Source organism: Cyprinus carpio, chromosome A8 (assembly GCF_018340385.1).
Source record: "Cyprinus carpio isolate SPL01 chromosome A8, ASM1834038v1, whole genome shotgun sequence".
Lineage (NCBI taxonomy): Eukaryota > Metazoa > Chordata > Actinopteri > Cypriniformes > Cyprinidae > Cyprinus > Cyprinus carpio.
Window position 1 is genome coordinate 23,576,708 of NC_056579.1, and position 14,415 is coordinate 23,591,122.

A 14,415-nucleotide genomic window follows, 5' to 3' on the forward strand; every position below is an offset into this window, starting at 1 on the left:
CAGAATCTCGTAGATTACAATTTGCAACTAGACGGATGTACTGTTACTTCCTCTACTGTAAAAAATCTGGGTGTTATATTAGACAGTAACTTGTCTTTTTGAAAATCATGATTTTCCCATGTTACAAAAACAGCATTCTTCCAAACATTGCCAAGCTACGAACACATGTTACCTGTTCCTGATGCAGAAAAGCTAGTTCATGCTTGCATGACCCTCTAGACTGGACTATGGTAATGCACTGCTAGGTGGTTGTCCTGCATCCTCAATAAACAAGCTACAGGTAAAAATGCAGCGGCTAGAGTCCTTACCAGTGTCAAGAAAAATCTGATCATATACCCCAATTACTACAGTCTTCTGCACTGGCTACCTATTAGAGTTCCGTATCAGTTACAAAATATTATTACTTACTTATAAGACCCTTAATGGCTTAGCTCCTGCATACCCTACTAGTCTTCTATACAACCTACAAACCCAAGCTCCCTAAGGTCAAAAAGCTGGACTTTTGATAGTACCTTTAGCAAGTCCACTAAAGGAGGTAGGAGCTTTTTGCATTTGGCAGTCCCAAACTCTGGAAAAGCCTTCCTGATAATGTTCGGGGCTCAGAACTCTCTCTGTTTAAAATCTAGATTAAAAAACACACCTCTTTGGCCAAGCATTCAAATAATGCATCTCATAATTTTGGACTGCAGTTACTGATCAAATGTGCATTATTATTCTTTAGCTTGGTTAAACGAATTAATTTACTTGGCTGGAACAGCAGCTACGCTAATTATGTCTCTATTTGTTTCTCTCTCATTTACATCCCGTGGTAACTAGGATTTACACAAGCTCCAGTCTGGATCCAGAACACCTGAGAAGAGATGATGCCACACCTCAGAGGACCTCAGATGATGCTAACCCCAAGAGACAACATACAGAACTACCACATTTTGCTATAGTTTGATTGCATAATTGCTGTTAATAGTTGTTAAGTCTATTTTTCTGAACATTTCTGCTATATGCACATGAAATGACAGTCACCACTGATAAGCTCTACTAAATATTGTAGAAACTTAATTTTCTGTAAAGTTGCTTTGTAATGATTTGTATCGGAAAAAGATACAAATAAAACTTGAATTGAATTGAATTGAATTAGGAATCTGATTACGTAATCCAAAAAAAAGAAGAAGTACTTATTTTTTTGGAATCTGATTACGTAATCCAGACAATAATCAGTTACTATCCAGCTCTGTATACTGATCTATAACATATAGATATAATATATAACATACAGGTGATGGAAGCCCGTTTCCGCCACATACGAAAAATCAATGCTTTAGTAAATTATCATCATGACCAAAAAGTCAACATTATGAGATAAAGGGTCGAAATTATGACAGCAATTACAATTATGACACAAAAAGTCAAAACTCATCTCAATAATTTTTATTTTTATTTTATTTATTTTTTTATCTCATTATACTATTAATTAACTCATTTTTAAAACTCATTATACCATAAAAAATCACTTAACATCGACTTTTTATGTCATAATAATTGAGTTGCCAGGATGGACCAAGCTCATGTGTATTACAGTAATCTGAAAATAAACAAAAGAGTTTGGATAAATATATTAACTTTTTTCTATTTCTTTTCGTTTCTTTTTTTTTTTTTCTTTTTTCTGTATGGTCGTAGCTCATTTAATTATTAATGAGTACATGTGGTGTGTTTGCATCATAAGCGATGACAGACGCTGCATCCAATGGGAAGGTCGTATGGTCGCGAGTGGGCGTGCCCCGCACGAAGGGGGCGTGGTCTGTCGATCGCACGCCAGCCTCTTTGTCGTCCATGCTGTCCGCGCACACGCTGTTTAGCAAGAGCTCGAGTACAGCGCCGCCCTGGGACTGCACTCTCCTCTCATAACTCCTGGAGGATTGGGAAAAGGTTGAAGGTAATGGAGGAAAGGCGTTTTTTATACTATTACAGGGTCTGCATGAGTGTTTCGGTTTCGGTTCCGGTTCGTCTAATTAAAGGGACCGGTGCTGTCACGCGGAACCGCATGTCCCGGTCGAGCTATGGACAACACAGAAAGATGCACAAATCAATCCTAAAGCGAGTTATCATGTCATATAAAACCCTGTTTGTTTCTTGCATTTAAAAATAGTGTTCTTCAAAATCCTTTTGAGGGAATGCCGTGTCTCCCTTATGTGTAAAGTAGCGCGTGATAGACTCATAAGTCTTCATGCATTCAGCAAACAGGATCGTCATGAGAATAAGAATAATACATTTATCTATAGAGCGCTTTTTAAGTTACTCTATTATGCTTTTTAACGTTTGCATGTATTACTATTTACTTTTAAGAGACGCGTGAGATCAGGACGAATTAATAAACTAATACTAAAATAGCCTGCTGAATATTAAGTACTGATTATTTTAGCTGTCAGTAATAAATGTTCAAGTAGTAAACTTTAAATCAAACGTTTCAGTGGAACATTATAATGATAATGTGTTAAATGCTGTTTACTAAAATATATTAATCATCTAATGTCTTCAATCACATATGTTACTGAAATAATAAATTTACATCGTTTATAGATTCAAATGTCATGTGAACAGTATCAGAACATGCTGTACTCTGGATACTGTATCCCATAATGCAGTGGGACTGACTTTGCATTTCCACACGGACAAATGGTTTGGAAGTCATTACATCTGCACTTTTATAACAACTCACTCTGTTGACCTTTTATAGTGTCACACTGCCAAATGTTAAGACGTTTTTACAGAAAATTTGACTGAAAATGCAAAATAACAGTTTTCATATGCAGGATTATAGCTGGATTCACACTTGTGAGGTGAATGATGTGTAACACTGTTGAAGGGCATACTGTGCAATGTTGAATAATAAACTTTTATTTCCATTTTTAACATAGCCAGTGTCATTAATGTTTAGAGTTTGGAGACATTAAAAAAGTCACCTTAGCTTGATGTGATCTTGTTGTGTAAAGGTTTGTCGGGTGATTTTCATTCTCCCTGTGCACAGGAAACATGGTGAACCAAAGAGCTGACGTAGGCTGGCAGTCCTCTAAGAGCGACTCCAGCGGGGTCAGTAACAGCGGAGAGAGCTCCAAAGAGAGCTCCAGGTGCTCGACCCCGGTACAGGACGCCGACCGCACCGACCGGCTGCGGGACAAGATGAAGCGGAGGATTGAGTCTGGGGACCACTGGTTCTCCCTCGAGTTCTTCCCACCTCGCACAGCATCTGGAGCCGTCAATCTTATCTCTAGGTAGGAAAGCAAAAATAAACCATGTCCGGGTCATATATATATGGTTGTGTTCCTGGTGGGTCACAGCCCTGGCAAGTTTAGCTTCAACCTTTTAATTAAATGCACCAGGTCCAGCTAATCAAGTCCTTCAGGCTTAATTAAAACATACATATATAAAATCTAAACAGGTATGAACTAAAATCACTAAACTCTGCAGGACTGTGGCCCTCCAGGAGCTCTTCTGGGTTGTTTATCATGGATGAAAACCAAAAGTGAAAGATAGGGTCTGTCGAGCACTAGGAATGATTGCGTCCTAACAAAACAGAAGTACTGCGGCCAAAGTGACAGCAAACCTCAGTTTAGCCTCGGGTCATGTGTTTTGGAGGAGGCGTGGCTTTGGAGAGTGATTTGCAGGGAGGGTGGGACCTTATGCTTTCAAAGCTAGCTTGCTATTGCAAGCCTTTCCGAAATCACCCTACTCTACCTTTAAAAGCTGTATGAATCTATTCTGCGGAGGCTGGAAGCTGAATTAAAGGCAAATGGTGGTAAAATGCCTTTAAAAAGTAGCATTGCCTATTTCCCAGGTGTTCACATTATTTTGTCCAACCCCTATGTATTTATTTTGGCTTGACTCGTTTGAAAATTATGTAAATTCTCATTACCGTTGTGCAGAAATGAAAGTTTTTTGTTTTTGTGTGTTAGATTTGACCGGATGGGTTCTGGAGGTCCTCTCTTCATTGACGTCACTTGGCATCCGGCTGGAGATCCGGGCTCCGATAAAGAAACGTCCTCCATGATGATAGCAAGCACAGCGGTCAATTACTGCGGGCTGGAGAGCGTCCTGCATTTGACGTGCTGCAATCAGACGAAAGAGAAAATAACAGCCCATTTAAATAAAGCCAAGCGGCTCGGCCTGAAGAATATCATGGCCCTGAGAGGAGGTATGAACGGCGACTTTGGTCCAAACAACACATTTTCCAAAAACAAATAAGCTCTATTTCAAACCCTAATAGTCTTGGATCCTCATTAAGTGACTGATTTGAAACACTTGTGAATGGCAGCAACAGTTGCTACATGTAAAATATTTGGTAAAATAGTCCATTTTTAAATAGACTGTAGTTTAAACTATGCTTGAGCTATCACTAAATTCATTTTTTATAATCAGCATTTCTCAAGTTCATCTGCCATCATGGATCTTCAGCTTTTGGGACAGTCCTGCATCATGAGCGCATCTGATTTTTCTGCAGATCCTATTGGGGAAGATTGGGTGGAGGAAGATGGCGGTTTCAACTATGCTACAGACCTGGTCAAGCACATTCGCTGTGAATGCGATGACTACTTTGATATCTGTGTTGCAGGTGAGCATTAGAAAGACAAGCCGTTAATGGTGTTTGCTAAGCTCGATATCACTATAACCATTGCTATCGCCTGGCGGATGATAAAGTTGACCAAAAAAACACATTGGAGTCTGATCCATTTGTTCATGGTCATTTTTGCATGCAATGTAATGATAGGTTACCCGACGGGGCACCCAGAGGCAGAGAGCTATGACGAAGACCTCAGGCACCTGAAGGAGAAGGTGGATGCTGGTGCACACTTCATCGTCACCCAGCTCTTTTTCAGGGCAGAGACCTTCCTCAAATTCGTCAAAGACTGCCGGGCCATTGGCATCACCTGCCCCATTCTCCCAGGAATCTTCCCTATTCAGGTACATCAACAGAATCTGACCAGTGATGTGGAAGTCATCCAGTTATCTCGTCAACCAAACACTGCTGCACAAATTGTCATATGATGTCATGTCATTGCAAAAGACCAATTAAAGGCCACTCTTAATGCGCCTTGTCAAACATCATAATAGATTGTCTTGGAATTTATGCAATGGTGTGATGAATGTATTTATTGCCCTAACCACACACAGACAGAGCAGAGACTAAACAGCAACACGATGAGAGACGGCGTTGGTGGAGGACTGAATGCAATGCTGTCAGATTAGCTCATGTCTCATTCAACGGTGAAAAAACATTACAGTACAAAGCACATAATATTACAATAATAACGCCTTCCAATCTCGCTCGGTCTGCAATAGAGTAATGAACATGCTGATGACATGTCATGTCTGCGCGGACAGCCTATCATAGCCCTCGGACCGAGAAATATGATTGGACACACATTTTATGGTCCTATGCCTTCAACAGATTATATATGAATACATTTAGAGCACTTAATAGTTGTTGTTTTTGATCAACAACCAAATGTTTTTGAACCAAATCAGTGCCTGGTCGTGGAAGAACACAGTCGCTGCGTAACCTTCCTTCAGATTCAAATATTAGGAATGCGTGGTTGAACTCTATTTTTAATGAAGTTTCAGCTCAAATTGAGCTTCATTTCTTCACGGATACCTTTGTGAACAAGACACAGGTCGACGCTGGATTTGCAGAGAGACTGAGATTTAAAAGCAATGCTGTGCGTCTATATCAGATCCGACAGGAATGGTGCAACACACTTATGTGAATAAAAAAAAATATTTATACTATATGTCACTATTGCTTTGTTGGAGATCGCTTGACATGTCATGATTATGTACGTGCCTAACCAAAGTCACAGAGGACTCTAACTATGAAGGACGTAGCTTGTCAAACAGACTCACAGAAAGTTAGTTTACGATGCAAAACTGTTATCCAATCACAGCAGGGGGTGTTTACTTCCAAGCCTTCAGTGCAGCACGCCCATAAAAACCCAGCGTTTCTCGAGCCGGCCTCAAAACCAGGGTAGAAAATAGCCTATTGCTTATTGATTTTGATGTTTTTGAATGTAAAACCATGCAAATGTCAAAAGTGGACCTCGGACAACGGTATGAAATTATAATAAAATCCAGTTCATCTTTTCTTTCTATGAAAATAATATCCCTCCCACAAAAACACATACTTATAATATCAATTATAAAACAACAAACCTGTATGCTTTTCTTTCTTGGAACATTTTCTTCCTTGGTTCAGTCTTCATAGTTATAATTTCCTTTGTTTGCGCAGGGGTATCACTCACTGCGTCAGCTGGTCAAACTCTCCAAACTGGAAGTGCCGGAGGAGATCATGCAGGTGATTGAGCCCATCAAGGATAATGACGCCGCCATTCGCAGCTACGGCATCCAGCAGGCGGTGGAGATGTGTAAGGTTCTTCTGGCCAGTGGAGAGGTCCCAGGCCTGCACTTCTACACGCTCAACAGAGAGGTGGCCACCATAGAAGTGCTCCGACAGCTGGGCTTATGGGCCGAGGATCCACGGTGAGTGAGTGTCTGTCAGTCTAACAGGAAATCCATTGACTACATCCTGCTGCTCATTGGCGACAGAATAGTACATGCCCACATGCAGCATGGTTGTAACTTTAATGCCCTGGGATAATAAAGAAGTAAGAGGCTGTGCATTACAGGGATTTTACCATGGTTATAAGGGCTATAAGGCACAACACGGAGGCTCATGTTAAATCACTGGAACCAGGGCCTCAAGTTCTGTATTGCTTTTATATAATAGGGCTTTATGATGAATGGGACAGAATCATGGAATCCAGACATAAAAACGGAATTATTGTATAACATGGAATTTGACAAATTTTGCATGAATAAATCAAAAAGTAGTGCTGTACCATTTTTTGAAATCTCAATATGGACAAGTGTCCTAAATAATAAATCACAAAAAGACATAATTTCAGTTAATTAGATACGCTTTTTGATTACAAAAACTGTATTTAACTGTTTGAACAGAATCAAGAAAAATTACAAAAAAAAAAAAAAAAAAAATATATAAAAAAAAAAAAGGGAAAAATTGGAAAAAAAAAACTAATAAAAAAAAAAAATACATATGTGCTGTCAAACGATTAATCGCATCCATATGTTATAAGACACTAATATGGAGTGTGTGTGTGTATATATATATATATATATATATATATATATATATATATATATATATATATATATATTTATATATATATATATATATATATACATAATATATATAAACATATACATGTAAAGTACGATGTATATTTATTATGTTTTTATAAATACACATGCATGTATATATTTAAGAAAAATGTTGTTTATATATTAAATATATTTATACATTATATAAATTATATTAATATAAACATATACATGTAAATATTTTCAAAATATATGCTGTATGTGTGTGTATTTATATATACATTATAAATATACACAATACACACATGTAAACAAAAGCTTTTATTTTGGATGTGATTCATTGTTTGACAGCACTAATATATATATATATATATATATATATATATATATATATATATATATATATATACACCGAGTAGCACCCTCTCCCAAATTTTCATTATCATAATGCAAAAAAGAAAAAGAAAGAAAGAAGTAAAAGTCATTACTATATTGTTAGACATTTTGAGTTATAGGACTTTCATTATTCGTATACTCATTTATTTAGTAAAAATGAAATGTAATGCAAAGATTTGTTTCAACTTAATATTTTAATACTTAAAATATTAAAATGTGCTTAATTATTCTGAAAAACTGTCATGGTAAAAAAAAAAAAAAAAATTAAAATACAAATTTCTTTAAGCAAAATATATGAAATTCTGATTTTTGGGGTATAATATGGCCTGGAATTGTTTTTGACAGGCTTCGTGAGATGGTGACTTTTTTGCGTTAATCTGGTTACCTTTAGGCGACCTCTGCCCTGGGCCGTCAGCGCTCATCCGAAGCGTAAGGTAGAAGATGTCAGGCCAATCTTCTGGGCTTCCCGACCCAAAAGCTACATCTACAGAACGCAAGACTGGGATGACTTTCCCAACGGAAGATGGTACATGCATTGAAATGTTTCTTTTCTGAGTTTTACGTTTGGGTAGTTGCAGAAAAGTGATTTCCCGTGTTTGCCATCTTGTCAGGGGTAACTCCTCCTCACCAGCCTTTGGCGAGCTGACAGACTACTACCTGTTCTACCTGAAGAGCAAGTCTCCCAAAGAGGCCCTCCTGCAGATGTGGGGTGAGGAACTAATGAACGAGGAGAGTGTGTATGAAGTCTTCACCAACTACATCACTGGCCAAACCAACCCCAGTGGACATAAGGTAGAGTCCCACAGCCAATGCACAGCTGGACTGTATGAGGGTATGAATAAGAGCAGAGCTCTGCTAACTGTGGTAGATGACACATCGAGTGATACACAAATACAGAGCACAAAATGAACCAGACAAGTCAAGACAAGGAAGAACTTATGAAGGGGTGTTGTTTGGATCAGCACAAAGTATTTTAATTATTTGTGGTTGCCAAAGGATGTCAGAACTATAGGCACATTTTGCACATTAATATTGAATTCAACTGATGTGCAGAGGTCTGTTCATCAGCAAACATGATTCATTCATTTAGACCACTTCACTAAGTGATTGATATCAGGATGTGATGACTTTCAACTTGCATAAAAAAATAATAATAATAATTTGGATGAACAACGATATACAATAAAATAGAATTAAATTAGAATGTCGTGGAAAAGTTCATTTATTTCAGTAATTCAACTCAAATTGTGAAACTTGTATATTAAATAAATTCAGTGCACACAGACTGAGGTAGTTTAAGTCTTTGGTTCTTTTAATTGTGATGATTTTGACTCACATTTAACAAAAAACCCACCATAGGGAAACAAATCAGAATACTTCATAAGACCAATAAAAAAAAAAAAAACATTTTTAATAAACTGTTGGCCTTCCGGAAAGTATGTTCATTTACTGTACATGTACTCAATACTTGTTAGGGGCTCCTTTTGCTTTAATTACTGCCTCAGTTCGGCGTGGCATGGAGGTGATCAGTTTGTGGCACTGCTGAGGTGGTATGGAAGCCCAGGTTTCTTTGACAGTGGCCTCCAGCTCATCTGCATTTTTTGGTCTCTTGTTTCTCATTTTCCTCTTGACAATACTCCATAGATTCTCTGGGGTTCAGGTCTGGTGAGTTTGCTGGCATTCAAGCACACCAACACCATGGTCATTTAACTAACTTTTGGTGCTTTTGGCAGCATGTGCAGGTGCCAAACCCTGCTGGAAAATGAAATCAGCATCTTCAAAAAGCTGGTCAGCAGAAGGGAAGCATGAAGTGCTCAAAAATGTCTTGGTAAAAGGGTGCAGTGACTCTGGTTTTCAAAAAACACAATGGACCAACACCAGCAGATGACATTGCACCCCAAATCATCACAGACTGTGGAAACTTAACACTGGACTTCAAGCAACTTGGGCTATGAGCTTCTCCACCCTTCCTCCAGACTCTAGGACCTTGGTTTCCAAATGAAATACAAAACTTGCTCTCATCTGAAAAGAGGACTTTGGGCCACTGGGCAACAGTCCAGTTCTTCTTCTCCTTAGCCCAGGTAAGACGCCTCTGACGTTGTCTGTGGTTCAGGAGTGGCTTAACAAGAGGAATACGACAACTGTAGCCAAATTCTTCGACACGTCTGTGTGTGGTGGCTCTTGATGCCTTGACCCCAGCCTCAGTCCATACCTTGTGAAGTTCACTTTCTTGAATTGATTTCGCTTGACAATCCTCATAAGGCTGCGGGTCTTCTCAGTTGTTTGTGGATCTTTTTCTTCCACACTTTTTCCTTCCACTCAACTTTCTGTTAACATGCTTGGATACAGCACTCTGTGAACAGCCAGCTTCTTTGGCAGTGAATGTTTGTGGCTTTCCCCTCCTTGTTCAATGATTGTCTTCTGGACACCTGTCAGATCAGCAGTCTTCCCCGTGATTGTGTAGCCTAGTGAACCAAACCGAGAGACCATTTTGAAGGCTCAGGAAACCTTTGCAGGTGTTTGATTTGATTAGCTGATTGGCATGTCACCATATTCTAATTTGTTGAGAATCTAATTTGTTGTGAATTGGTGGGTTTTTGTTAAATGTGAGCCAAAATCATCACAATTAAAAGAACCAAAAGACTTAAACTACTTCAGTCTGTGTGCATTAAATTTATTTAATACACAAGTGAGTTTCACATTGAGTTTGAATTACTGAAATAAATGAACTTTTCCACGATTGTCATGAATTTTTGCATGTACTTTTCCGTGATGTAATATTTTGATCATACTGCCCCAATCATGTCATGAATTTTTGCATGTACTGTATGATTGCTTTCTGTCTGCTTTCTGTAGGTCATGTGTCTGCCGTGGAACGACGATCCTCTGGCTCCGGAGACCAACCTGCTGAAGGATGAGTTGGAGAAGGTGAACTGCAGAGGGGTTCTGACCATTAACTCTCAACCCAACATTAATGGCAAACCCTCATCCGACCCCATTGTGGGCTGGGGCCCTGCAGGGGGATACGTCTTTCAAAAGGTCAGCAAAAATATGCAACAGTGCTATAAGAATAGGTAACTCGAAAATGAAAATCCAGGCATACTTTATTCCGTGCGATGTAAAATTCTGAAAAACTTATTTTTCCATGAAATGAAAGGATTTGTTGAGCTCAAAAAATGACCATATGACTTGTGTGTTGTCTTCTGATAGTTTTGTGTGAGGAACAAACTGAAATGTAAGTCTTCTTGCTGATAATCTTCCTTTCCACTCTAAAATGTTTAATTCTAGACAAAACATAAACACGTTTCATTGTAATCACTCTTTCATGGTTATTATCGTTAACTAAAAATAAAACCATGAAAATGTTCTTATTACTTAGAATGAAATAAACATTAACTGAAATAAAAATAAAATAATGTTTTAATTCAGTTAGTATGTTTAAGGAATAGAATAGCTAACAATTATAAAACTGTTTAGACAAAAACTAATAAAAATGGCAAAACCTTTGGGTAAAATTAAAATACTATAAAAGTTCTAAAAATAACAACTTATTCAAAATATTTTTAAATACTATGGTATATTATAGTATAACTAAATCTACTATATAATACTAAATACTAAAGGTATATTAACAATACTAAACTGACATGAAACAAGCAAAGATGTTTGTCACGGACAAATTATTCACACATGATGGTGAATAAACGCCGAAAGAATTTTTAATTACATTTACACACACACACACACACACACACACACACACACACATAAATATAAAACTTTTTTAGTCAGCTGACAATGAAACTTTTCCTGTAGTTAAATAACAAAAACTAAAATAAAAAAAACTAAAAACTAAAAAATACAAGAAAAAAAACCTATATATATAAAAAAAAAAATATACACAACAAACTATAATAGAATATTATTGATAATAAAAAAATAAAAAAATGCTAGTGATGCTGTCAGTAAATTTATAGCATTAATTCATAGAGTACATCAGATCTAGTTCTGCTTGTGAGACTGTGGGAACTGTGCACTTGGTCATTTGTGGCTTTATTTTGGGGTTTATTATCTTTTAGGTTTATTTAAGATTGGCTTACTTTTGGAAATGATTCCTTCAGCTTCTTTATTTTCACCTCTTGAAATCGACAGGCTTACCTGGAGTTTTTCACGTCCAGCGAAAATGTTACTGCGCTTCTGCAGGTGCTGAAGAAGTATGAACCTCGTGTGAACTACCATATAGTCAACGTTCAGGTAAACCACCAGCACTCCCTACAAGATCCATGAAAGAATCTCCAGTTTTTAACATTTGTAAAAAAAAAAAATATTCTCTCTTCTTTTTAGGGCAAGAATATTACGAATGCCCATGAAATGCAGCCCAACGCTGTGACGTGGGGCATATTCCCAGGCAGAGAGATCATTCAGCCCACCGTCGTGGATCCAGTCAGCTTTATGTACTGGAAGGTGATGCTTTTTCCACCTAGTAACCACCTTAGCAACCACTAAGCGATGCAAATGTATCAGGTCTTGTTTAAACGGCTTGCACATCCTCACTGACCTCACACTTGTACACTGTCCCAGGTGTTCACTCACTGTTATCGTCTGAGTGATAAGAGAGACTAAAAGATAAACTCGACATCATGTCTGTCTGTTCCCACAGGACGAGGCTTTTGCGCTGTGGATTGAACAATGGGCAAAGCTGTACGAGGACGAGTCGCCCTCACGCATGATCATTCAGTACATCCACGACAACTACTTCCTCATCAACCTGGTGGACAACGACTTCCCGCTGGACAGCTGTCTGTGGCAGGTGATCGAAGACATGTTCACGCTCCTGGACTCCCCTCCAGAAACTCAGGAGGAGGGAAGTCAGTCGTAGCCTCACACAGAACTCGTCAAGTCTGCCTGCGCTGCTATTGAGACGTCTCGACGCACATCCTGAAGACTTCACAGTGTTTTTACTCAGTTTCGGAGCTTAATTCATCTTCACTGCCAATGCATAGGGAAACATTATGACAAATGTAGCACTACAGAAGATGATTCGCCTTAATCTTTAAAGGGACTTATGTTTGCAGTTTTGGGTGCCATTTTCTTATATTTTTATCCTACATTTTTAACTATTTATAGACAGTATTTGGGATATTGCATGTTCAATATATGATTTTCAAAGTCAAACGTGTGGACACAAAATACAGTATATGGCTACTGTATCGGTGAATCTTATCAAAACAGTATACAGTGTCAAACAGGTCATATTTCTATGCAAAATCAAAAAAAGAAATTTTTGTTTAAAGGGCTAGTTCACCCAGAAACGAAAACATGAAACTCGTTTATTTCACCCTTATGTTGTTACAACCCGTATGACTTACATGCGTCTTCAGAACACAAATAAAGATATTTTTATTGTTCTCTCGATTTTTTGTTTTTCCGATCCATTGAAAGTCCATTCAACCGAAATTTTTAAGCTTCCAAAAGTACATAAAGACATTGTAACAAACAAAAGGATCAATCCAAGCGTTCTAAAGAGATATGATCGTGTTATATGATGAACAGATTTAATTTATGCTGCTTCTTTGACGTGTAATTTAGATTGATCGACGCACACAAGTAGAGCACGTCAAATATGGTAAACAGAGGCTCAAACATGCATGTTTAATATGCAAAAACCACTGTTTGTTCTCATGTGTCACACAAATACATTTCCGCTTCTGCAAGAACCAATGAGGTTAGTTCCTGCACGTTTCCAGCAAGTATGGTCAATGTGCTCCATGCATGTGCGTTGATCAATGTTTATTTATTAAGCCTAAATCAAATCTGCTCATCATATTAAAAGATGCATATTAAGATGAATTAAAATGCTTGACTCATTGAGATTTTCACAATGTGAAAATGAAAATATGGTTTTGCATGCATTGAGTTTAAACAGATGGACAAAAATGCACACGTTTTATGGATTTGGAACAACGTGAGGTGAGTAAATGCTGATGATTCATTTTTGCGTGAACTGTAAAGATAAAGAACTGATAACATGTTCACTCCAAATTCTCATTGCCTGAATGCATCTGGATGTTTTACTCTTGATGATCATTACTGTGGTTAAAAACAACTACCAGGATAGATAAATAATTTATCATTTAGGTTTTATAGAACTTTTCCAAGTTACAGTAATGAGAATTGGGAGTGAATGTGTTCGTTTTTAATGAAAATAATGAAAACAAAATCATCCTAAACCCAGTTTGGTGAGATTCCATCTTATGTTTGTTTTTGTTTTTTGCAGTCATGTGTGAATACTGTTGGAGTAACTAGTTTGTAACGGTTGTGATTTGTGATTACTGTTGTAATGTGGTGCCATCATAGATGTACACTTTAGATTTTATTCATTTTTTTGAGTGGTTTGACCATTTTTGTTCTGCTGGCAATAGAAAGCTCAATAAACACACGCACCTCCCCCTGTGCCAACATGTCCACGTTTGACACTATCATTGGATCATTTGTTTGCTTGTGATTCACATAACATTTATATTGTGAGTTCACCCACATCTCAAAGTCCATGCCTCTGTTGGACGCGCTGCGGTTGATGATGGTGAAGGATTGGTGCGCTGCCATCAGCAGATATTACTTCAGCAGCTGCACACATTCGAATCCACGTGCGTCGTCTTATCTCCCCGTCACGCGAAACACATTTGTTGGAAGTAAGCCAACGGTATGAACTTGACCTCGTTTTTGCTTAAACAGACATGTGCAATCATCATTACATAAACATGGTTATTAAACTGGTTCATTTATATGTGACCCCCACAAGCATTACTTATTGGTGCAGGTCGCTATTTGAAATGAAACTCATTTTCTCTGTAT

At 37.9% G+C, this 14,415-nt stretch overlaps 1 protein-coding gene across 1 annotated transcript; it reads left to right on the plus strand.

Annotated features, from left to right (window-relative positions):
- The first annotated feature begins 1,774 nt into the window (after window positions 1-1,774).
- LOC109092734 (methylenetetrahydrofolate reductase-like) lies at window positions 1,775-14,025 on the plus strand. The gene is made up of 12 exons (XM_042762882.1): window positions 1,775-1,930; window positions 3,023-3,266; window positions 3,948-4,186; window positions 4,493-4,603; window positions 4,760-4,953; window positions 6,275-6,525; window positions 7,952-8,086; window positions 8,172-8,352; window positions 10,417-10,599; window positions 11,713-11,814; window positions 11,905-12,024; window positions 12,221-14,025. Exons 2-12 carry the CDS (start codon window positions 3,028-3,030, stop codon window positions 12,437-12,439), a joined length of 1,974 nt encoding a protein of 657 aa, XP_042618816.1. The 5' UTR covers window positions 1,775-1,930; window positions 3,023-3,027; the 3' UTR covers window positions 12,440-14,025.
- The last annotated feature ends 390 nt before the right edge of the window (window positions 14,026-14,415 follow it).